The sequence below is a fragment of the Pelodiscus sinensis genome, chromosome 24 (assembly GCF_049634645.1).
Source record: "Pelodiscus sinensis isolate JC-2024 chromosome 24, ASM4963464v1, whole genome shotgun sequence".
NCBI lineage: Eukaryota > Metazoa > Chordata > Testudines > Trionychidae > Pelodiscus > Pelodiscus sinensis.
In genome coordinates, this window is record NC_134734.1 from 16,935,346 (window position 1) to 16,957,199 (window position 21,854).

Here is a 21,854-nt window from a genome sequence, read left to right on the forward strand (position 1 = left end):
TTTCCCTTGGTTTTCCCTACTCACTCCCTGTTTGTCCCTCGCATCTATAGTAATTGTTTCAGGTATCCCTTAACCCAGGGGTGGGCAATAATTTTTGACTGGGGGCCACTTCAGACACTTTTTTTTTTTTTTAAAGTGACCTCAGGCTGCCCCTGAAGGGGTGGGGCCTCAGGTGGAAGGGGCGGGACCAGAACACTTCCATGCTTCGCCACCACAGACCCTGATTGGTCTGGGGATGGAGGAGCACGCAAAGTCTTTACGCCCCCCCCCCAGAGAGAACCGTCAGCTGTTCTGAACAGCTGTTTAGTACCCTCTAGGTACCTGTGCCCCTGGCAGTGGGAGGAGATTTTGCATGCTGCCCCCAGGTCAAGGAGGACTTTGTGGGCTGGATCCAGCCTGAGGAGGCCCTTTAGTCTACCCCTGCCTTAACGAATCCTTCTACAGAAATTTACCTAACCAATCCTAAGCTAATGTAATATGATTATCTAACCAAGTACGTCCCACCACCTGTATCAGTTTACACCCAGCAAAATGAATTCTACAGGAGATCAAAACCAGTGCTTTTTTTTTTTTTGTGACCGCATGCGCCGGACGGAAGCCCGCTTGGGACATCTGACAATTAAAAGGCTTTTTTTTTTCTTTTTCTGCCTGACACATTTTCCCTGGTTGTGTACTGTCACTTAAAAAAAAAAAAAAAAAAAAAAAAAAAAAAGCACTGACCGAAACAATCGACAAACCAGACAGATAATAGAAGGATGCGGAGTGAGTCCTTGCCAGGCAGAAAGTGATCAACCTAAGTTTCAATGATTGGCTTGGGATGTACCTTTCTTACTGGTACGGCTTTGCTATTGTATAGGCCTGTACACAAAGGGCGTTGTCTGACTGCAGAGCTGATGTGTACTGCATCCCTGTAGTGCTGGGCGTTCAGGATGTTGTACACCCCGTAGTACCCCTATTCACAGCTAGAACACATTGATTATTAATCCTGCCTATTACAGCAGAGCCTGCAGACCAGGCAAGAACAGGGAAGTGTGTGCTAGGTGCTGTACCTGTAGTCACCCATCCCTGCTTCAAACAGCTTGCCATCCAAGAAGAAACCCGCAGGGAAGGTGGAATGCACAAGCAGAACGAATAATGCAATGGTGGCCGTTGAAGGCCTGTGTCTTTTCTGGGAAGCAGGGTCCGCACTGGTTTCGTAGGCTCTATTGAGGACTAAATGAGGCAGGATGAGCTGTCCAGTAGGGGGCAGCTTGGGAGAGGTGAGGATTTCCTTCCTCTCATGCTGTGAGCTGGTGCCTGTACACAGGAAGTGTCATGCTGTAGTTGATTGTGTGTGGCTTTTTTTCCCCCCCCTCTTTTGGTGTATCCAGTCATGCTGGAGAGGGTACAGACAGCGCAGAGTGTACCAGCAAAGACTGTGGTACTTGCAACAAAATACAGACGCGGTGATAAAGGTACTGGACCCTTGCCTGCTTCTCTAATCCCATCCCTCCACTAAGCCCTGCTCCTCTTTTTTTTTTTTTTTTCCTCGTAGCAATAACGTTCAAGTTGCAGATATTTCTCCCATCTCGCTCGGGGAATTGCTGCCCTCCCTGTAGAGATGCAGCCTGCTCTGGGGTGGAACGTAGCATCTGTGTCACAGCAACAATAGGATGGAAATGAATAATGTACAGGCCCTTGCCTCTCATTGCAGGAGGCAGAACGTACCTGGATGTTGACCCCAGTTGGGTGACATCCCAAACTCTGCTTGCAGAGAGTGCTCTCTGGGATTTTCATGATCACAAGTGGTTAAGAATCTTGGTCTTATCTGGAATCAGAAAAGACGCCCGTGGGAACCCTGAGCGTGGGGTAGATGGAATAAGTGAGCCTACGTGGAAATGGATCCAATAGGTGTCTGGAAACGTTGGCGGGTATTCTCCCAGTGCGTGGATCAATTGGTCAAATCCATGTCTCTTCTTCTGGTCTCTCAGCTCCAGGCGTACACAAGGATGTGGCAAGCTCGGAAGAGGTACCAGGAACGGCTGCGCTACTTCAGGAAGCATGTGAGTGGCTGACCCGTGTGCGCGAGTGACCCTATAACCCCAGAGGCTTTGAAACAAGCCTCTTGCAAATGGATGGAGGGTACGTCCTGGCTTGAAGTGGGGTGGGGGTGGTCCCCCAGCTTACAGCATGAGCCAGCGTGCTTAAGAATAGACCAGGGTTTCCAAACCTATGGATCGGGACCCAAATATGGGTCACTATTACATTTCAAAAGGGTCGCCAGGTGGCTCTGCCCCCCCCCCCCCCTTCCTACCTATTTTTTTTTAATTGCCTGGGTCACCAAGTCTTCCTGTATTGTCAAAATGGGTCCCCATCTGGAAAAGGTTGGGAACCGCTGGGCAGGCTAGTCCTCCCGGGGACACTAGGTATGTACTCAGCATGGCTAGCCCATGCTGTTGTGGCTATGTCCTGTTTCTTGCGAGCAAGTGTCATGAGAGTTAGCGTGAGGTGTTACATCCCCAGCTCAAAGTGTAAATCTATCTCAAAAGGCCTTATCCCTTCTTCCTCTTCCATGGTGGGGAGACACTCAAACCCTCTAGTATCTTGTGCTAAAATCAAAAGGAGCCCTCGTAAAGTGAAACAGCAAAATAACTCTGTACTGTGTTTACGGCTGTTAGAAATCGTTTTAGTAACCGTGTAGCCGCAGCAATTGTTATCGGTTACTCGTCTACTAAAATGTTCCCCTGGAAGCAGGGCCAGCAGCCAGTGTGCTCCCAGCCCCGCTCCCGGGGAGCCCCTGCCACCCTGCACTGCTGCCTGCTGATAGAGGCAGCAGTGTGGGTTGGCAGGCGGGAGCCAGCCCGTGAGGGGGAGCAGGCTTAAAGAGCAGACTGATACAGAGGCAGCAGCACAGTGTGGCAGGTGGCTCCCGAGTGTGCTCTTCATTTAAAACACAGACTGGCGGGCTGGGACTGAGCCAGTCTGAGTTTTAAATGCAGAGAACACAGAGCCTGGGGGCGGGTAACCAATAAGCAATCGCTATCAGTTAAATGGTCATCTGACTAGTCACGAACATCCTTAGTTGTATCCCAGCATGGGACCTGGGTATGAAGGAAGAACCTTGCGTTCCTAGGTGAGGGACTAGAATCTGCCCCTGGGTTGCAAGGTTTCTATACAAGTATGCACCTGAAATGTACAAATCTGTAGGAAAGGGAGGTGGGGACATGTCCAAGTCCTAATTTTATCCATGTCTTGTGGTCTTTAAGGAGCTGGATTTTTCAGTCCAGACAGAGTGCTGTGTCTACACTGGGCCACTTATTCCAGAAAATCAGCCACTTTTCCGGAATAAGCTGTGAGCTGTCTACACTGGGCCCTTGAATTTCCGGAAAAGCACTGATGATCTAAGAAATCAGCTGCTTTTCCGGAAAAACTATGCTGCTCCTGCTTGGGCAAAAGTCCTTTTTCCGGAAAACTGTTCCGGAAAAGGGCCAGCGTAGACAGCACAGTAGTCTTTTCCACAAAAAAGCCCCAATCGTGAAAATGACGATCGGGACTTTTTTGCGGAAAAGCGCGTCTACATTGGCCACGGACGCTTTTCCAGGAAAAGGGCTTTTCCGGAAAAGCATCCTGCCAGTGTAGACACTCTTTTTCCGGAAATACTTATAATGGAAAACTACCGTTTTAATTGTTTCTGGAAATTCATGCCAGTGTAGACGTAGCCAGTGTGTTGCATTGGGGATTGTGTGGGAATTGCAAGCAGCATGTTTGCATTTGGTTGTGGGGTTTCTTTATTCCTAGCCCTGCTTGCCAGCTAGGGGGTTGTTGAGTGAGTGTTTGATCAGAGGAGCTTGCAAAGGTCCAGTTTAAAGCAAGGTGAAGTGAATGGAGCTTCTCCGCTTCAGTGAGCAGCCTGTGTTCTCGTTCTCTCTCTCTCTCTCTCTCTCTCTCTCTCTCTCTCTCTCTCTCTTTGGATTCTTGTGTGTTTATCGCTCTGAATTCTAAGAAACAAAGTGGTAATGTTGCATCCTTCTAGCAAGTTTAGGTTTTTAAATGTGTGCATGTGCTGTGAACGCTACAGCAAGCACCCTGGCTCTGTAAATCAGTCCCCTTTAAAATCTCTGAAGTGTCCCACACAAGGTCACCAATTCCTTTTTAAAGTTTGGGGGCCCAGGATAGGGAAGCTTGTTAGAATCATAGGACTGGAAGGGACCTCAAGAGGTCATCGAGTCCAGCCCCCCGCCCTCAAGGCAGGACCAAGCTCCATCTACACCATCCCTGACAGATGTCTATCTAACCTGTTCTTAAATATCTCCAGAGAGGGAGATTCCACCACCTCCCTTGGCAATTTATTCCAATATAAACACTGACCAGCTGAGCATCAAGTTCATTCAGCATGTTGCCAAATGGAGCTGTTCCTGAAGTAAGCCACTCCCAATAAGATCCAGGGTAAAAATCTTCAAAGACATCGAAGTGACGGTGGCTCCTAAGTCCTGTTGGCTTAGATGCTTTTGGAAGTTTTACCCGCTGCACTCTGCAAACCGATAAACCTTCACGCATGCCCTGTGACCTGAAAGAGAGTAAATCCATTTTACAGATAAGGGGAAACTGAGGCAGAAAAGGTCAATGGCTTGCCTGATGGCACACAGCCCCCCATCGAGGATTAAAACCCAACAACCCTGACTCCCTGTCCCATGCTCAGACCACTTCCTCAGGCGTCTGGCTAGGGGCTAGGAGTTGACTCTCTAGTAGGGTCCCTCTGCCTGATGTCTCAGCTAATCAGCTTGTTAGTTGCATGGCCGGTGCGTGTGTACTCTTCACACTTGCTGCCTGCCATAGGGATGCTTTAGGAACACTTCCCTCTTCTCTTTTGTTTGTCTTGGCAGATTAATGCTGTAATTAAAATCCAGGCTTTTGTGAGAGCTAACAAGGCCCGTGGGAATTACAGGATGTTGGGTAAGTGCTTCTCTGTGTGGTTGGTTATTTTTTCTCATACAGATGTGGCACTAATTAATTGCAAGGGTGTTGCCTCCTCGTTACCGTTAGTACGCTTGGGGCATGGACTTGAAGCTGCCTTTGCAGCCCCCTGGTGTAAGATAGAGCAGCCTCAGGGCTGCTCTACCAACTCAGGCTTTGCATCCTGGGAATAAGCAGTTAGCCAGCACGCCCTGGCTTCACCCCCTATTCACGCCCATGCCGGGAGCAAGTGCCCTTACTCTAGCTCCATGCCAGCCGGGGAGGCCCTGGTGCAGTGGTGATTCTTAGGGCCTGTTCCCTCTCGCTTTATGCTGGCCCTGAGCAGGACTGAGAAGCAAGCCCTCTAGTAGTTTTTTAACCTCCTTCAAGAGAGATTTCCCTTTGTTCCTCTGCCAGTCCACGCCAAGGACCCGCCACTGAGCATCGTCCGGCGCTTCGCCCACCTGCTGGAGCAGAGCCAGCACGACTTCTGGGAGGAGTCGGAGCTGCTGAAGCTGCGGGAGGAGGTGGTGAAGAGGATCCGCTCCAACCAGCAGCTGGAGAGCGACCTCAACCTTATGGACATCAAGATCGGGCTTCTGGTGAAGAACAGGATCACACTGCAGGTCAGGGGTCAGGACTGGGGGTGGGGGGGGTGATAGGGGTTCGCTCAGCTGTCCCAGGGCTTCCCCTCCCCCCACTAATGTGGCTTTCCTGTTTGGGGACTAGGCTCTGTTCTGTTACACCAGCATGATTCTGGAGTTGTTCAACTAGAATGGACTGTCTGGGGTTCCTAAATCCCCTAGGCTCCTCTTAATGTGCCCATCTGTAGAGCCCTGCACAGATACAAAGCTGGTATCTGCAACCACGAAAATGATCCATGGATGCGGATACCCATGGATATCCACAGAGTGTCAGGGTTCTCGAGGCAAAATGTGTTGCCACAAAAATGAGCCGTAGCTACCCACAACCACAACTGTGGCTACGAAGCAGAGATCTGTGGATTTGCAGGGCTCTACCCATCTGTGCCTCTAGAAAACCTCCTCCCGACAATTCGGGGGTCAAATCCAGCCCTGGTGTAGGCATGGAGCTGCACCCACTTACGCCAGAGCTGAGTTTAGCCCCTAGAGCCGTGGTGTCCAACCAGTTCCGAAGCAGTAGCCACTATAGCAGCCACCACTTCAGTGAACTAGCCACACTCAACCGGCCCAATAGCCACATGTGGCTAGGGGCTAGCGCGTGGGACACCACTGCCTTAGAATTTCTTAGTTCAGGGCAATATTCCCCCCTCTGATCTACCAAGGGCACCTAGCTCCCCAGCCATCACCTCTTGGGCAGAGCTCTCTCCCTCCTAAAGCTGTTAAGAGTAGCTCAGCCAGCCGAACACTAAGCAGGTCTGTTCTGCTTTACCACAGAGGCTCTAAACAGCCTAGCTACCCAAATGTGTAAGTGACCCCCCCCCCCCCCCCCCCCCGGCCCTTCCTAAGCAAGGACGTTTGTTCTTCAGGTAGAAACGTGACTGAGAAAACAGATTAACAACAATGAAACCTACATGCATGCTAATAAGCTGACCAGAGAGCTCCAGAAAGGGCTCTGGCTGGTGGCCAGTCCTCCTAACCCAGTGGTGGGCAACCTGTGGCCCACCGGCCCCGTGTGGTTCATTGGGGTTCTACATATGGCCCTCGGAAGCATTTATTTCCTGCCGCCTGTGCACAGAGGTGGCAGATACTGCTGGTTTCCATGTGCGTAGGGTTGTTGTTGTGGTGGTGGTTTTTTTTTGTTTTTTTTGTTTTTTTTGTTTTCCTCCCTACCCGTATTAAAGTGACAAGCACGTGAAGCCAGGGCAGGTGAAGGGAGGGGTGGGTGGATTGCATGCAACACTGAGTGAGTGCCGGGTACGCCCTCTGCAGCCAATCCCAGCGCGGCTATGGTTCCATCGGCACCACCCACACATTCTAGGTACCCAAGCATAGTGAGCAAAACCGCCCTATCCCGGGAGACCGTCGTGGTTCCGACAGTCTTGCGGCCCCACTCACTCGCCTCGGTTGCCTGTTGCTGCTCTCTCTCTGCCCAGGGGTTTTCTGGGGTCACAGGGTAATAACTGCTCTTAGAACCTGAGGGAGTTTGCTTTGTCGCCCACTCCTTGGAGCTTCTGCGGGGCTGTGGTTCCTCCCCCCTTCCCCCCCCCCCCGCCAAAACCATGGATTTGCCTGCCCTATGATGATGACCAAATTTGTCCATGTTCTTGCCACAAATTTCAATCTTTCCCCTGATTTCACGGGGCTTTAGATCTGGCCCCTGATGAGCTGGGCCTGCCTTATAAGAGCTGCGTATTTTATTTTTATTTTGTGGCACTTTTTATCCATGCATCTGAAAGGGGTCGGCCTTGCCATCCTTATTTTTACCAGTGGGGAAACTGAGGCACGGGGTGGGGCAGCAACTTGCCCAGCAGACCAGAGCTGGGAATAGACCCAGATGTCCTGACTCCTGGTCCGGCGCTATGCACTAAGTCATGCTGCCCCGTATGTCCCTAAAGTGATATGTCCCGTATCTCCCCCCGCCCCCATCTGCCTGCGGAGCTAAATTGGCTCAGCCATGCACATGAAGCAGGTGGGGGGGTGGAGGGGGAGGCAGGCGGGAGAGGTCTTGAGATATGAAATTCCCCTTGGCGTGTAAATAGCAAAGCTGTGTGAATCCCCAGGCCGAAAGGGGAGGGGCTTTCCTAGAGGATTTAGGAACACCATCTCCCCTCCAATGAGACGTGGCTCCCAAGTCACTCAATCTCAGCTACTTCATTGGGGCTGGAGCGCTTAAATCACCTCAGCGCCCCGGCTGACTGCACCCCGGCCTGCCCCGCGACAGGAGGTGGTTTCCCACTGCAAGAAGCTGACGAAGAAGAACAAGGAGCAGTTGTCCAGCCTGATGGCCCTCGACACCCAGCAGGGGATCAGGTCGCTCAGCAAGGAGAAGCGCCAGCAGCTGGAGGCCTATCAACACCTCTTCTACCTGCTGCAGGTGAGCTGGCGGCTGGCTTTGAGGAGGCCTCTGGTTGCTGGGGGTAACAGCCTGCAGCCTCTACCCCAGGAGGGTCGTCCCTACACGGCTCGTAGGCCTCAATGGCCCTGGCCGCCTCAGCTGGTTCCTCTCCAGCCCTTCCCGTCCATGGCAGGGCTTCTTCCTGCGCCCTCCCCACGTGCTCCTCTTGGCCAGCGGCAGCCAGCTAGCGAGGGCTCCCTGCCCCCAGTCCCTGCAGCTCTGCTTCAGCCCCACAGAAGCCCCCGAACCCTGATAAAAGCTGCATGGGGTGGTAGGAAGAAAGCCCGGAGCCCCAGGCTGCCAGCAGAAGTTGTAAGGGGGTGCTCAGTTGTGTAGGCCCCCATCATGTATAAGAATGGCTCTGCACCCACCCATCTGCTCATGTGCCTGCTGCCTTGGTTTCCCCTACTCCGCTCCCTGCGCGTGAGCTCAGTCTGAGCACAGCCCTACCCACAGATCAATGTCTGATCACAGGCCTTTTCCCTCAACCTGGCTCTACTGCCTCGGCCTTTCCTATGGTCTCGCCCAGCTGCGGTGTGTGCAGCTGCAGGAGTCTTCCTGCTGACGTGAGGTGTGGTTCCCTGTGGAAACCCTCTGGGAATCTCTCACTGAATCAACTCCCTGTTGGGATGTCGGAGTGTAGCTGTTTACACGATTAACCGATAAGGCTTACCGGTTAATCCTAACAACTACATGGACCCCTCCCCTTGCTGCCTCTGTATTTGAGGCAGCAAGGGGGAGGAGGCAGGAGCCAGTGCCTGAGGGGTGCCAGTTTCCACTGAGCTGCCTCCCTGCCCCACTTTCTGATAGAGAGGCAGCATCGCGGGAGATGATGGGGGCAGGTGGGAGCCAGTGCCCACATGTAAACATAGCAAGTCTTTGTCCCAAAGTTTCAGAGGCGTATCTGTGTTGGTCTGTGATAGAAAAAACTTAAACAACAAATAGTCTGGCAGCACGTTGGAGTACGTCTAGACTACAGGCTGTTGTTGACAGAGGTTTTGTCGACCGATTCTATCGACAAAGCGCATCTAGACTACATCCAGTTCTGTCGACAAAGCAAGCCGCTTTGTCGACATGAGAGCGTAGACGCAAAGGACAGTGTAGATGCAATAACGCCTTCTGTCGACAGAACTCTGTCGACAAAAGGCGTTATTCCTCGTAGAATGAGGTTTACTGCCGTCGACAAAGCTGTAGATGGTATCATAAGCTTTTGTGGGCACAACCTGCTTCTTCAGATGAATGGAATTAGAGGTCCAAGATCCAAATAAAGTCCCAAAGATCTTCATCTAATCAAACACCAAAAAAATAGCAGGGTGCAGAGAGGGGCGAGTGACTCACCCAAGGTAGATCAGTGGCAGAGCCATGAATACAACCCAGACCTCCTGACTCCTTGTCCAGGGTTGTATCCGCCAGACAGCACTGACTCTTCATGACCCAGGATCACTCTCCTCCTTAATCCTCCTCCTCTATCCGCAGACCCATCCTGTGTATCTGGCGAAGCTGATTTTCCAGATGCCCCAGAACAAGTCGACCAAGTTCATGGAATCGGTGGTCTTCGCGCTCTACAACTACGCGTCCAACCCCAGGGAGGCCTACCTGCTCCTTCAGCTCTTCCAAACCGCCCTGCGGGAGGAGATCAGGTAAGAGCTGCCCCCACGGACCATTGGCCAAGGCCGGAGCTGTGCCAATCCCTGGGCGGTGTGAAGGAGCCGGCAGTCTGTCTCCAATGAAGTGGTCTCAGCCAGATGCCTCTAGTATTCCTAGACCCCTGAGACCCGTGGCTGCCTCGGAGGTAACAGACCTGCTGTCAGGCAAGGATGTAGGGCGAGGTCCTGTCCAGACTCCTAGTGGCCAGGATTTGACCCTTTTCTCAGGGCATGGGCAGGCGAGGATGTGGCCCACAGGCCAGGTATGGCCCACCATGCCTTTGAATCCCCACCAGGACCCTCAGGCAGGGAGCAGCCCCATGCCCCTCAAAGCAGCTGGCTGCTTAATGTGTCTCTGTGTGCTGCCCCCGCCCCCAGTGCAATCACTCAGCTCCCATTGGCCGGCTCCCAGGGATTACCTCCTCAGGCTGCCATGGCAACCTTAACCCCGCCCTGCCCTGTGCTGCACAAAGGCACATGAAGGGAGCAGCCAGCTGTTTGTGGCAGGCAGGGAGTGTACCAGAGGTCTCCACCCCATCCTTCCCCAGGACACCACTCCCTCCCATACTGCCCCCTGCCCCCCCCATCCACTCCCCCAAGTCAGAACCCTCTCCTGCACCCATACCCCTCCCCGACCCTGCACCCCAGTCCTCTGCCCCAGGTCACACCTTCCTCCTTCACCCACACTCCCTCTCAGACCTCCCGCCCTCTCCTGCACCCCAGTCCCCTACTCCGGGCTCCCTTCTGTGCCCAGCTTCCATCCCAAACCCCACATCCCCTTCATAGAACAGTGCAGCCCTTGACCACTTGCTAAAATCTTGGGGTGGGCCACCAAAAATGATTGCCCAATGCGGTCAGGCATGCGGACTAGGGCCAGGTTGCTGTCGCTTCGCTGCGCTTGGTGCCCGAGTAAGCTGGGTCTGCCCCTGCTGCAGACACACCTCCAGTTCTAGAGCAGCTAGGCCCTTAGTTCCTGCCCCCGATGTCTAGGAGGGGCATGGAGATCCGGAGCCATCAGCAGCCCCTTGGCCTGGTATGGGCTGTCCCTAAGGGAATGTGGCACCTGGAGCAATGCCCCCCTCCCGTCCCACTCCTTGCCGCGGGGCTCCACTCCCTTGCTAAAGCCCCTGCCTCGAAACCGTGCAAGCCAGGGGATTACTGGGAGGCCTGGGGCAGGGTGGCAGCAGGGGTCACCTTCCCTCCCACACTCACCACAGTGGCAAGAGCCGGCGTGACCAGGCCGCCTGCTCCGCTGCACCCCACAGCACCCTGCTTTTCTGCAGCGATGGAAAGCGACGCGCCATGGGGCCAGAGAAGCAGTCCGGTGAAGTCTGGGCTGGGAGGGGGCATTAGGAAGGGGCAGGAGCAGGCTGCTTTGTGTGTGTCTGGGGGGGGCCTGGTTCTTGCTGCTGCTTCATGCCAGGCTCCCAGGTAATCCCCCCCCCCCCCCCCGGCTGCCGTGGCAACCATCCATATGCTGGTTGAGGTAGATGCCATGTGGTCCCCCCATAGTCGGTGGGCGAAGACAGGGTTGAGGGAGGCAAGCCCCCCCCCCCCCAAAGGAAGCCAAGCTGCCCCCCCTCCAGCACCATAGGGTAGGCATTCCGGGGGTGGAGTGTGGGGCAGGGCCAGGCTGGCAGTATGGGAAGGTGTGATGTAGTGGGGATTTTGTCCACTCTTGTAGTCCTGTGTTCACTCCATTTTGCATTCCCTGGTTGCTTTGTTGTGCTGTACGCGATTCCTACTGTCCTGTGCTGCTCTGAAGTGTGTGTGTGTGTGTGTGTGTGTGTGTGTGTGTGTGTCCCAGCGGGGGATGGGATATCTGGGGGAGAACTCCTGAGGAGAGGCGTGTAGGGAATGGCCCAGTTTGGCCTGACACCGGAGCTAGGTGCAGGATTCAGTCAGCTGACACTTTGCCAGGGAATCTGAGCAGAGGAAGAGGTGGCGCAGTTGCTAGGTGTGCGAGTTACTTTTTCAGCTGCCTTAAGAAGGGACTATCAGTATAGCTGGCCGGGGGGGCCAGGGCCCAGAGCTTGGGCTCTGGGCCCCCCAACCCCCAAAGCAGATTGTACTGAGGGCTTCTGGTTCCTGTAACAAGAAGTCTGAACTGCGCTGTCCCTCTGAACCAATAAACCTTCTGTTCTACCTGCTGCCTGAGTCACTTGTGACTGTGGATGGGGGGTGCAAGGCCCGGTGACTCCCCCAAACTCCGTGACACAAGGCAATGCCTTCCCTCGCCTAATCTATGCCACCATGGCCCCCCAAGGCGTGGGGTCTGGGGTAGGGGTAGGCAATGGTGTGAGGAGGCAGGTTGATTCCACGGCTCGGCAGATCCGTCCAGTGCAACTGTGCTGTTTGCCCAGCATGGCTATATACATGCGCGGGCTGCAAATCCACCCAGGAGTGTCCATCTTCAGGCCAAGGTCAGAATTTTGTCCTTTCTTCCTTTTCCCCTCCTCCCCCCTCCCTCCCCCCCCAGGTCCAAAGTGGACCAGCCCCGCGATATCCTAACGGGGAACCCCACGGTGATCAGGCTGGTGGTGAGTTTTTACCGTAATGCCCGTGGGCAGAACGCCTTGCGCCAGATCCTGGGCAAGCCCGTGCAAGAAGTCCTGCAGGACAAAACCCTCAGTATCCGCACCAACCCTCTGGACATCTACAAGGCCTGGATCAACCAGCTCGAGTCACAGAGCGGACAGAAAAGGTCAGGTCTGCGCTCCTGCCCCTTGCCCCATCCCCGCCCCTAGTCTTGCCACAGAGGCCACGTTACTTTGCCTTTTTGCTGATGCCAAGGGGTGTCTATCTTCTGTCCACAGCAAGCTCCCATATGACGTCAGTCCGGAGCAGGCCCTGAGCCACCCCGAGGTTCAGCAGCGGCTGGACATCTCCATCCGTAACCTCCTGGTGGTGACAGACAAGTTCCTCTCTGCCATAACTTCTTCCGTGGACCAAATTCCGTAGGTAGCTCTGGGCTAGCCCGTTATGATCAGTGAGGCAGCATGGCCTAGTGGAAAGGGGACCAGGTTGGGAGCGGCATGACCTGGTTTTTACTCCCAGTCCTTTGACTTGCGGTATGATCTGGAGCGAGGCATGGCCAAGCCCTGTGCCTCAGTTTCCCCATGTGTAAAGCAGGGATGACAGAAGTCAGAAAGGGTCCAGACAAGGCAACTTGGGTGAGCTGAATTAAGACCAAAAGTGCTTTCAAGGAAGAACGCATCTAGCGAGCCTTGTGGGGTGGTGGCTGTGTTCACGCGCTTGCCTTTTCAGTGATGCGAATTCCACTCTGCCATTCCGATCCCAATAATGGTGGGGGAGCCTTTCCTCCAGGGAGGAAGCGGGACCTCGCGGTGAAAATACAGGACTGGGAGTTGAGGACTGGGCTTCCTCCCTGCCTGAGCATGGGCAAGCTGTACCTCCGTGTCCCCCAATTTTTAATACAGGGATAAAACGTTGACTAATACTCCGCACCTCCATACGCTGGAGAGCGGAGTCCGAGAGATTACCTAAGAGGGCTTTGGCAGCTCCCGGAGAGGCTGCAGCGTCGGCTAGAGCAGGGCTAATCCTCTTTGGAAGCCCCGGGGGCCACAATGATACTCACAGCACATGCCGAGGGCCGCAACTTAAGTGTGGTTGCATAGACATGCAAATATATGCAAATAGCTCCTTTCACACTAATGGGCACGAATACAAAGATTAAGGCAAGACTACACAACACACAGGCCCCATTGAAGTCAGTGTTGCTGATATTAATAAAATGAGCCGATTTCCAGCCATATGACAGCACTTTTAATGAGCAATGACAGTCCAAGAATATAACCACTAAAACGCACATCAACCGAAGACCATTATATTGATTAGTTTTTTTTTTTGTTTTGTTTTGGCTTCACAACCGTCCACGAATTTAATTACTAAAATGCACATCAACCCAAACCACACCATAAACCCACATTGCACCACGGGTCGTGTGTTGCGTAGCCCTGGTCTAGAATATGATGGATGGGAAGACTACCCCCCCACACACACGCACCCCAAAAAACTTGTACACTGTTCTGGCCAAGGGAGCATTGAGTCTGGCTGTTGCATTGTCAGCTGTGGAGGTGTCACTTGTACCATGTTGCTGTTTTCGCTGCAGCGCCTGGGCGCCCCAGTTACGACCCGGGATCCCCACCGTGCGAGGTGCTGTACAAACACAGACCAAAAGACCTCCACTAGCTTGCAATAAATGAGCAGATTTGTAATGGGGAGAGGTCATTTGCCATTAGAACCACTAGTGGTGGATTCCCCCAGCACACAAGCCTGGATGTCTTTCCCATAGTTCTGCGCTAGCTCAGCGGTTTTCAAAAACACTTTTTTTTTTTTTTTTTTTTTTTTCTCTCACGGCCCTGTTGAAGAAAATCGCTGATGCCGCCACCCAACAGAATGTGACTGGAGTGTGTGTTCCAGGGTGGGGGTCAACCTTTGGGTTGTAGGGGTGGGGTGGAGGGTTTCTGGCTTTTGGTGGGGGGGGGGGGCAGGGCTGGGGCAGGAGGGGCTTCCCTTGAGTGACTCCCGGTCAGTGGTGCAGCGGGGAGGAGAGGCCTAAGGCAGCTTCCTGCCTCTCCTGGCACCGCAGACTATGTTTCCCCCAGAAACAGCCAGCAGCAGGTTCCCAGCCACTGGGAATGCGGCGCTAGTGCTCAGGACGGGCAGAACACCGAGCCCTGTGCGCTCTTCCTGCCCCGCCCCTTAGGAGCCGGGCCTGCTGCCGATTGCTTGTGGGGTGCTCACCTGATCCTGCACCAACAAGACCCAGTGCCCAACATTCCAACACCCAGTCCTGGGGTGCGACCCCTTGTTGGAAAACTACTGGTCTAGCTCGAAGGTCATGGGCTGGACATAGGAACCATTGGGAGAGGCCATGTGGGAGGTAGGACTAGATGCTCGTTAACCCTCTCTGGTCTTAACATTTTGTGAGTCTGAGCCAGCCGGCTGACCTCAGCCCTGGGAAGAAACCTCTCCTCTGACTTCTTCTAGCTACGGCATGCGCTACATGGCCAAAGTCCTAAAGACGTCCCTGGCCGAGAAATTCCCAGATGCCAGCGAGGAGGAGATTTGCAAGGTGTGTAGAGGACGCGGATCGCTGGGCAAGGCCTCTGTAGTTGGCTGCAACTAAATGTCCAGGCCCTCCTATGGCATCCTATCGGAGGAGCAGTGTGGCCTATTGGCACATGCCCAGCAATTTGAATTCCGGGTGCAGTTATATCGTATGGCCTGGGGAAAGTCCCGTGCCTGCTCTGTGCTGCCATTTCCCCATTTGTGTAAGAGGAATAAGTCTAGTGTAATGAGCTGGCTAGTGTATGTGCACTGCTGCCTCCTGTGGGATGGAAACAGAACTCCTAAACTGTGTGTCATGGGCCCTGCATTGTATAGCCACATAAGAGCAAGGCGTTAGTAGTAGTAATATTTCTCTGTCACTGCTCCTCCCTGCACCCTAGATTGTTGGGAACCTGCTCTATTACCGGTTCATGAACCCGGCCGTGGTGGCGCCGGACGGCTTCGATATCGTCGATGTCTCTGCTGGGGTGGCCCTGCATCCCGAGCACCGGCGCAACCTGGGCTCCGTCGCCAAGATCCTGCAGCATGCAGCTGCCAATAAGATGTTCGAAGGGGAGAATGGCCATCTGCGGGTGGTGAACCAGTACCTGGAAGAAACCCACTCTAAGTTCAGGTTGGTGTCATGTGGTGGTGGTTGGACTCAAGGTCCTGTTGTACTAGGCACTGTATGTACATGTAGTGAGACTGCTCCTAGCCTCCAAAAAGTTTCACAGAAACAAACAAGGCAAACCCTCGGTGGTATTCATTGCTCTTTCACAAATGGGGAAACTGAGGCCCAGAAAGACTCGGCATCTTTCTGAGTCTCCTGCAGGGGGTCAGTGGCAGCACCACCCAGGTCTCTTAATTTCTAGGTGAAGGTCTCAGCCACAAGGCCAAGCTTCCTTTGCTGCTGCAAAGGAGATAGTTTTACAGCAAAGTTAAACTACGTTTTGATGGCAGCTGCTTGCTTTTTTTTTTTTTTTTTTTTTTTAAGCAAGTGACCTGGGCAGAAAGGAGGATCTGAGCTTAAAAACTGACCAGGATGGTCCTTTTTTGTACAGCACCTAGTACTGTAGGGGTCGTGGTCCATGACTCAGGCTCCAAAGTACTATGACAATACGAGTAATTAATAATGACTAGTAGATCTATGTCTATTTGGAGAGTGGTTTATTTTTTTTCTTTCTCCCTCCATGTACACTACAATGGAAAGTGAACTTAAGCTACACAACTCCAGTTATGTGAAATTCTCCTGTCGCCTTCCCTTACTTTACCCCAGATGGGAAGAGTAACTGGAAGGAAGGGAGAACGATCTGCAGTTGATTTGATGGGTCTTAACTAGACCTGCTAAATCAGCCGCCGATAGATTGATCTGAGAGTGCAGATCCGGGCTGTAGGGTAGTAGAAGTAGCCTGATATAGCTATACCTTAGTGTGGACCAACGTTCCCTCCAACTTTTGGCTCAAGGGACAATCCAGGGACCAGGTTTGTTGTAGCCCAAGGTTGGTAACTATAACAGGTGTTCTCCCGAGGCTGCATCGTGCTGCAGGCACACGGAGACGAACTGGAACTCGCTCTCGGAATAGCGGCCGGTTGGTGACCCCAGCGGACTCCTACCGCTGCTGTTGTATCTACCCGGACTGCTGTTGCCCCTTTGTTGGTAATTGGAGACCGCCCCTAAATGAGCCCTCAGTCAAACGGTCCGTACGGCACGAGCCTGCAGCCAGGAATGCAGCTCTCCCAGCCTGGCACCTAGCACCATGGGCAGTGCAAGCTGGGCCATGGGAAGAGACAAAAAGCCGGGTCTTTGGAGCCGGTTATCCCAGATTCTCAGCATTTGGTGCCTCCCGTCATTGGCTCAGTGGGGCAAAGCTGGAAGATTCCTGCTGTGTCCCTCTTGCTTTGCTCCCTGCCTTCTCCTGGAGGGTGCAGATGAGAGGACCGGGCTGTGGTGGTGGTAGAGAGAATCCCCCTACTCAGGCTGCTGGATACCGGCCCTGAGGTTCCCTCCCTCTGCAGCTCCCCAGCCTGTTTCCTATGTGCCCTAAATCAGGGGTCTCAAATTCCTGGCCCGTTGTGCAATATAGCCCAGGACTACCAGTGGGCAGGGATGAGGGGCGTGACTGTCCGTTACCAGATTCCCAGTCCCGCCCCTTCCTGACATTGCCCCGCCCTCTCCCCCCCAAAGACAACCCGTTTCTCAGGATGCAGCTTCGGGATCCTCAGGGACCTGGCCTGGAGGATCCTTGGGGGAAGTGGAACGTTCTTCTTCCCCACAGTTCCTGCCGCTGTGGGGCGGGGGTCCAATTGCTGTCACCGTGTGGGTCCTTCAATGATCCCTGAAGCTGCGTCCTTGGGGATGGGGTGCCATGAGAGGGTGGGGCAATGGCATGAAGGGGCAGGACTTGGGGGCTAGTAACGGACAGCTCCTCCCTCTCACCTAGCCTGGGCCAGATTGCATGCTCGCTCCAGGGGGAATGGGCTAGGAGCCAGGAGTTTGAGACCCCTGCTGTAAATTCTGGACTGGATTCAGCAGTCACGGAACGGATGTCTTTTTCCTCCTCCCACCCCTCCCTGCTGTTGCTCCTTAGGAAGTTCATCCAGGCTGCCTGTTCCGTCCCCGAGCCGGAAGAGAGGTTTCAGGTGGACGAGTACTCGGAGATGGTGGCTGTGGCCAAGCCAGTCATCTACATCACGGTGGCAGAGCTCCTCGACACCCACCAGGTCTGGGGCGATGGGCTGGAAAGAGGGGGGGGTGTCTGCCTCACGGCTGGGATGGGGAGGAGGGCTCATGCTGGCACCCAACTTCATTAAGGGCTCACACCTTGGACCCTCAGATCAACAGTCTGATGTAGAGCCTGGCACCCAAGCTGATCAGCTTCTGCTGCAAGTGCTGGGGTTGGGTCAGAACATCCCTCCCCCCCCTCATCCCCACCCCACTCCACAGGCCAGGTTGGATCCTCCTCCTGCCTGTGGGTCACGGGGTGTCCGGCGCATACAAGGTAGGCCAGATGGTACCATCGGCTGGAACTGTGGGGCGCTAGTCGTCTGGAATGCGGCTTGTAATCCCGATCCTTTTGTGCTCTCTGCCTTGCTCCCGTTCTCCCGCTGGCTACGCAGCTGTTACTGGAGCACCAGGAGTGCATCGCTCCTGACCACAAGGACCCCCTGCACGAGCTGTTGGAAGCTCTGGATGAGCTGCCTACTGCCCAGTCTCTAATAGGTATGTACAGACCCCTTGTCAGTTTCAAGGAAACACCTGCCCTTCTCCTCTGGTGTCCCCTTTCCAATGAACAGATGATGCTTGTTCTCCCCTCTGCGAGCAGCCTAGCAGAATTCCATGCCCCTGGGCCAAGGCGTTGACTTTCTTGGGTGAGTAACTAGTGTGGCCACCTGTTTTCCTTTAATGCCGCCACTCCGGAAGTCAATGCAACTGATAGAACTTCAGCTCCCATTAAGTTTTTAGCCCTTACGGTTGCTGGGAAAAGCTTGAAAACGTGTCCTGTGTGCATTAAGATCGGAGGTGGGAGGGAAGACCGAGAACTCTGTTAGGTCTCCTGATTTTTTTTAAAGCTCACTTTGTGGGGTTTTGTCAGTACGGTCGCATCTGTTTTGTTTCCCATCCTTCTGATCTTCACACATCCCACAGTCAACCTGCGGAACTCCTTGCCAGGGGATGTTGTGAAGGCCAGGATTTTAACAGGCTCAAAAAAGAACTAGATAAATTCATGGGGGATAGGTTCCTCAATGGCTATTTGTCAGGATGGGCAGGGAAGCTGTCCCTAGCCTCTGTTTTTCTTTTATTGGGTGGGTTTCATTACTTATTTTTATGATGTTCAGGCTTATTCTTTCTTCTCCGTCGTCTTTGCGCGGGGAGGCGTAGTTATTAGCAGGAAATAGAAGAACATAAGACCGACCGGTCTGGGTCAGACCAAAGGTCCATCTAGCCCAGTATCCTGTCTTCTGACACTGGCTAATGCCAGGTGCCCCAAAGGCAATGAACAGAACAGGGAATCAAGTGATCCATTCCTTGTCACCCATTTCCCAGCCCTGACAAAAAGAGGCTAAGGACAGCTTCCTTTCCCATCCTGGCTAATAGCCATTGATGGACCTATCCCCCATGAATTTATCTAATTCTTTCTTGAGCCTGTTAAAATCCTGGCCTTCACAACATCTGGGAAGGAGTTCCACAGGTTGATTGTGAGACGTATGAAGAAATACTTCCTTTTGGTTTAATGGCCCCAGGCACCACTGAGGGGATGCCTTATTGGTCAAAGCCCCAGGTTTGTAAGCAGGAGCCCAGAGGGGCTCTAAGCAACCTACCCCACACTCAGACGTCCATCCTGGTGACAGGGCACCTTGTAGAACGCAAGTCTCTCCTCTCTGGCTCTGATCACCCCTCTCCTCCTCCGACTGAGGAAGTAGCTCCTTCTGACTCTCTCTTTGGCCTGGCAGGTGAGAGTGCACTAAATCCCAGCGAGATGGAGATCTCGCTCACCCTCACCAACAAGTTCGATGTGATCGAGGCCAGCAGCGAGGAGGCAGATACCAAGAGATTGCTGCTGAGGTGAGCACAGCAGCCTACGTGTGGAGCTCCAGCGAGGCCAGGGCACGTCTCCCTTTGAAAGGGGCCCTGTGGCCTAAGGAATTCAGTGACGCTTTTCTGATCCTGAGAAGCCAAGCGAGTGAAGGGTCATGTTGGCTTGGTTGGGCTCCTTGATTTGCTCTGATACGTCAAATGCCCCAGTAGTGGCATTGCAAGGAAATCTTCTTCCGCTGTTGGCTCATTGCCGTGCACCTAATGCGCTTGACCTTCTCCCCTGCAGCCAGTAAAATGGGTAACTCGTGCTCTTCTGTTTTAGCACCAAACAGATGCTAGTGGATGTGATCCAGTCCCAGCCAGGGGATTCCCTCTTGGAGATCTTACGGACAGCTGTATCAGAGGATCAGGTAGGGGAAGAGAAGAGGTGTTGGGCTGGGCAAATCACAGTCTGCCTTCAACAGGAGATGTTTGTTAAAACTGCTACAAAAAACAAACAGGTTTCCACCCAGTTCAAGTCCCAGTTTTGCTTCCATTGTTTACCAGGGGCCAACATGCTTCCTGGAACTCTGTAGCACACGGTTCCATCTACTGGCTGATTTATTTATAAACTGCAAACACATGATTGCAAAGGAGAGGAACTTATCTAGAGCAGTGTCTCTCAACCAGTGGTACGAGTACCCTTAGGAGTACTTGAGAGACAGTCTGGGGGGGTTACGTCAACACAACTGAAATTTGGAGAAACCTGAATTTTTGTGTTCAGTCTCACAGTGCTTTATTATTTTTGAAACAAAAAACAGGACTATGTAGCACTTTAAAGACTAACAAAATGGTTTATTAGGTGATGAGCTTTCATGGGCTAGACCCACTTCCTCAGATCAAATAGTGGAAGAAAATTTTGGATCTGGCCCACAAAAGCTCATCACCTAATAAACCATCTTGACTCATAGACTTTTAAGGTCAGAAGGGACCATTATGATCATCTAGTCTGACCCCCTGCACAGTGCAGGCCACAGAATCTCACCCACCCCTCCTAGAATAATCCTCTCACCTATATCTCAGATATTGAAGCCTTCAAATACTTCGAAGGCCCCAACATGCAGAGAGTCCTCCAGCTGTGATCTGTGCCCAATGCTACAGAGGAAGGCGAAAAACCTCCAGGGCCTCTGCCAATCTGCCCTGGAGGAAAATTCCTTCCCGACCCCAAATATGGCGATCAGCTAAACCCTGAGCATGTGGGCAAGACTCACCAGCCAGACACCCAGAAAGTTCCCTATAGCAACTCCTATCATCCCTCCATTGACCTATTTCCAACTGATAATGAATGGTCAATTAGTTACCAAGATCATGTTATTTCATCCAACCATCCCCTTATCATAGAATCATAGAACTGGAAGAGACCCCAGAAGGTCATCAAGTCCAGCCCCCCGCTCTAGGCAGGACCAATCCCATCTATATCTGTTAGTCTTTAAAGTGCTGCATAGTCCTGTTTTTTGTTTCAGCTACACCAGACTAACCCAGCTACATTTCTATTATTATTTTTGTACTTTTTACACCCAAAAATATCATCGCCCGCCCAGCTACGATTAAGTTGTTTAAACAAATGTGTTTCAATGGGAGAAAAAAAATGTGTGCATCTGAAAATGGTTGGTACTGGGGGTACTTACAATTTTTGTTTGGAAAAAAAAGGGATACTTAATAAAAAAAAAAAAAAAAAGTTGAGAGACACTGATCTAGACTGAGCACATGTCATGGGTGTGGCTCCCCCATCGTGCTCCTTTCTAGCTGTGTGTAAAGGTCCTGCAGGCACTCCCTGCCTGTAGTTCCTCCTCCAAAGTGGGCCCCTGGCCCAGTCCTCTTCAGCCCGTGTCCTGGGCTCAGTTCCAAGTCCTTTCTGGCCTCCCCTATTTGCTCCAGGACAGAGCCTGGATCCTTTGCTTCTTCCACACCCTATTTCAGGGCCTCCCCCCAGTCAGAGTCCCTCTGCCCTTTCCTGAGGCTCAGGTGTTTTATCAGCTAGTCCCACCTTCAGCCGGAAGGCTGTTTTATTACGGCACAGGGCCAACCACCGGACAAGACTGACTGGTGGCCTCCTGGTCTTCTAAAGAGGCAGGCCAGCCTGTTACAACTGCCCCTGGCTGGTGAGCAGTGTGGATTCCTTATGCCCAGCCGTGCCCCACCCAGTATGAGAAGACACAGTCCCCTCTGCTCAGCTCCGGCTTGTGAAGAGAGGTGGGGGGGAGCGCACTGTCTGCCTTCCTAAGCTCTCCCCATGGCTGCCGAGACACAAAACCCACTTCCAGGGTTGCAGGTTCCCTGTTGATGGACAAAACGTTTCTCTCCCCCTGCCCCTCCCTCACTGCAGGAAGCCTTCCATCACCACCGGATGCATGAACGGGCCCTGTGCGAGGCCCAGACCCCCGACAGGCTGAAACGCAACCGCTCCCTGGCTGGCAACAGCCAGCTCTCCCTAGAAGAGAAGAAGCGGAAGGTGCTGCGGAACCTGCGGCGCCTGGAGAGCCTGGGGGTGGTGCACGTGGCCAATCAGTATCAGGAGATCGTCAATGAGATGGCCAAGGTACTGCAGCCTGCCCCGGCGTAGAGAACCCAGGGCTAGAAACGGGAGTCAG

The 21,854-nt window shown here is 53.2% G+C and overlaps 1 protein-coding gene across 2 annotated transcripts in view; it reads left to right on the forward strand.

The window, feature by feature from the left end:
* IQGAP3 (IQ motif containing GTPase activating protein 3) overlaps window positions 1-21,854 on the forward strand; it is a 66,896-nt gene that overhangs the window by 35,757 nt on the left and 9,285 nt on the right. For both annotated transcript variants that reach the window (XM_075907922.1, XM_075907923.1), the window contains exons 20-34: window positions 1,371-1,454; window positions 1,971-2,042; window positions 4,863-4,932; window positions 5,350-5,558; window positions 7,795-7,947; window positions 9,445-9,608; window positions 12,094-12,318; window positions 12,431-12,571; window positions 14,628-14,712; window positions 15,089-15,321; window positions 17,276-17,408; window positions 17,805-17,907; window positions 19,140-19,251; window positions 19,547-19,634; window positions 21,590-21,802. In XM_075907922.1, coding sequence (XP_075764037.1) covers window positions 1,371-1,454; window positions 1,971-2,042; window positions 4,863-4,932; window positions 5,350-5,558; window positions 7,795-7,947; window positions 9,445-9,608; window positions 12,094-12,318; window positions 12,431-12,571; window positions 14,628-14,712; window positions 15,089-15,321; window positions 17,276-17,408; window positions 17,805-17,907; window positions 19,140-19,251; window positions 19,547-19,634; window positions 21,590-21,802 — 2,085 coding nt within the window. The remainder of the gene's footprint in view (window positions 1-1,370; window positions 1,455-1,970; window positions 2,043-4,862; window positions 4,933-5,349; window positions 5,559-7,794; window positions 7,948-9,444; window positions 9,609-12,093; window positions 12,319-12,430; window positions 12,572-14,627; window positions 14,713-15,088; window positions 15,322-17,275; window positions 17,409-17,804; window positions 17,908-19,139; window positions 19,252-19,546; window positions 19,635-21,589; window positions 21,803-21,854) is intronic.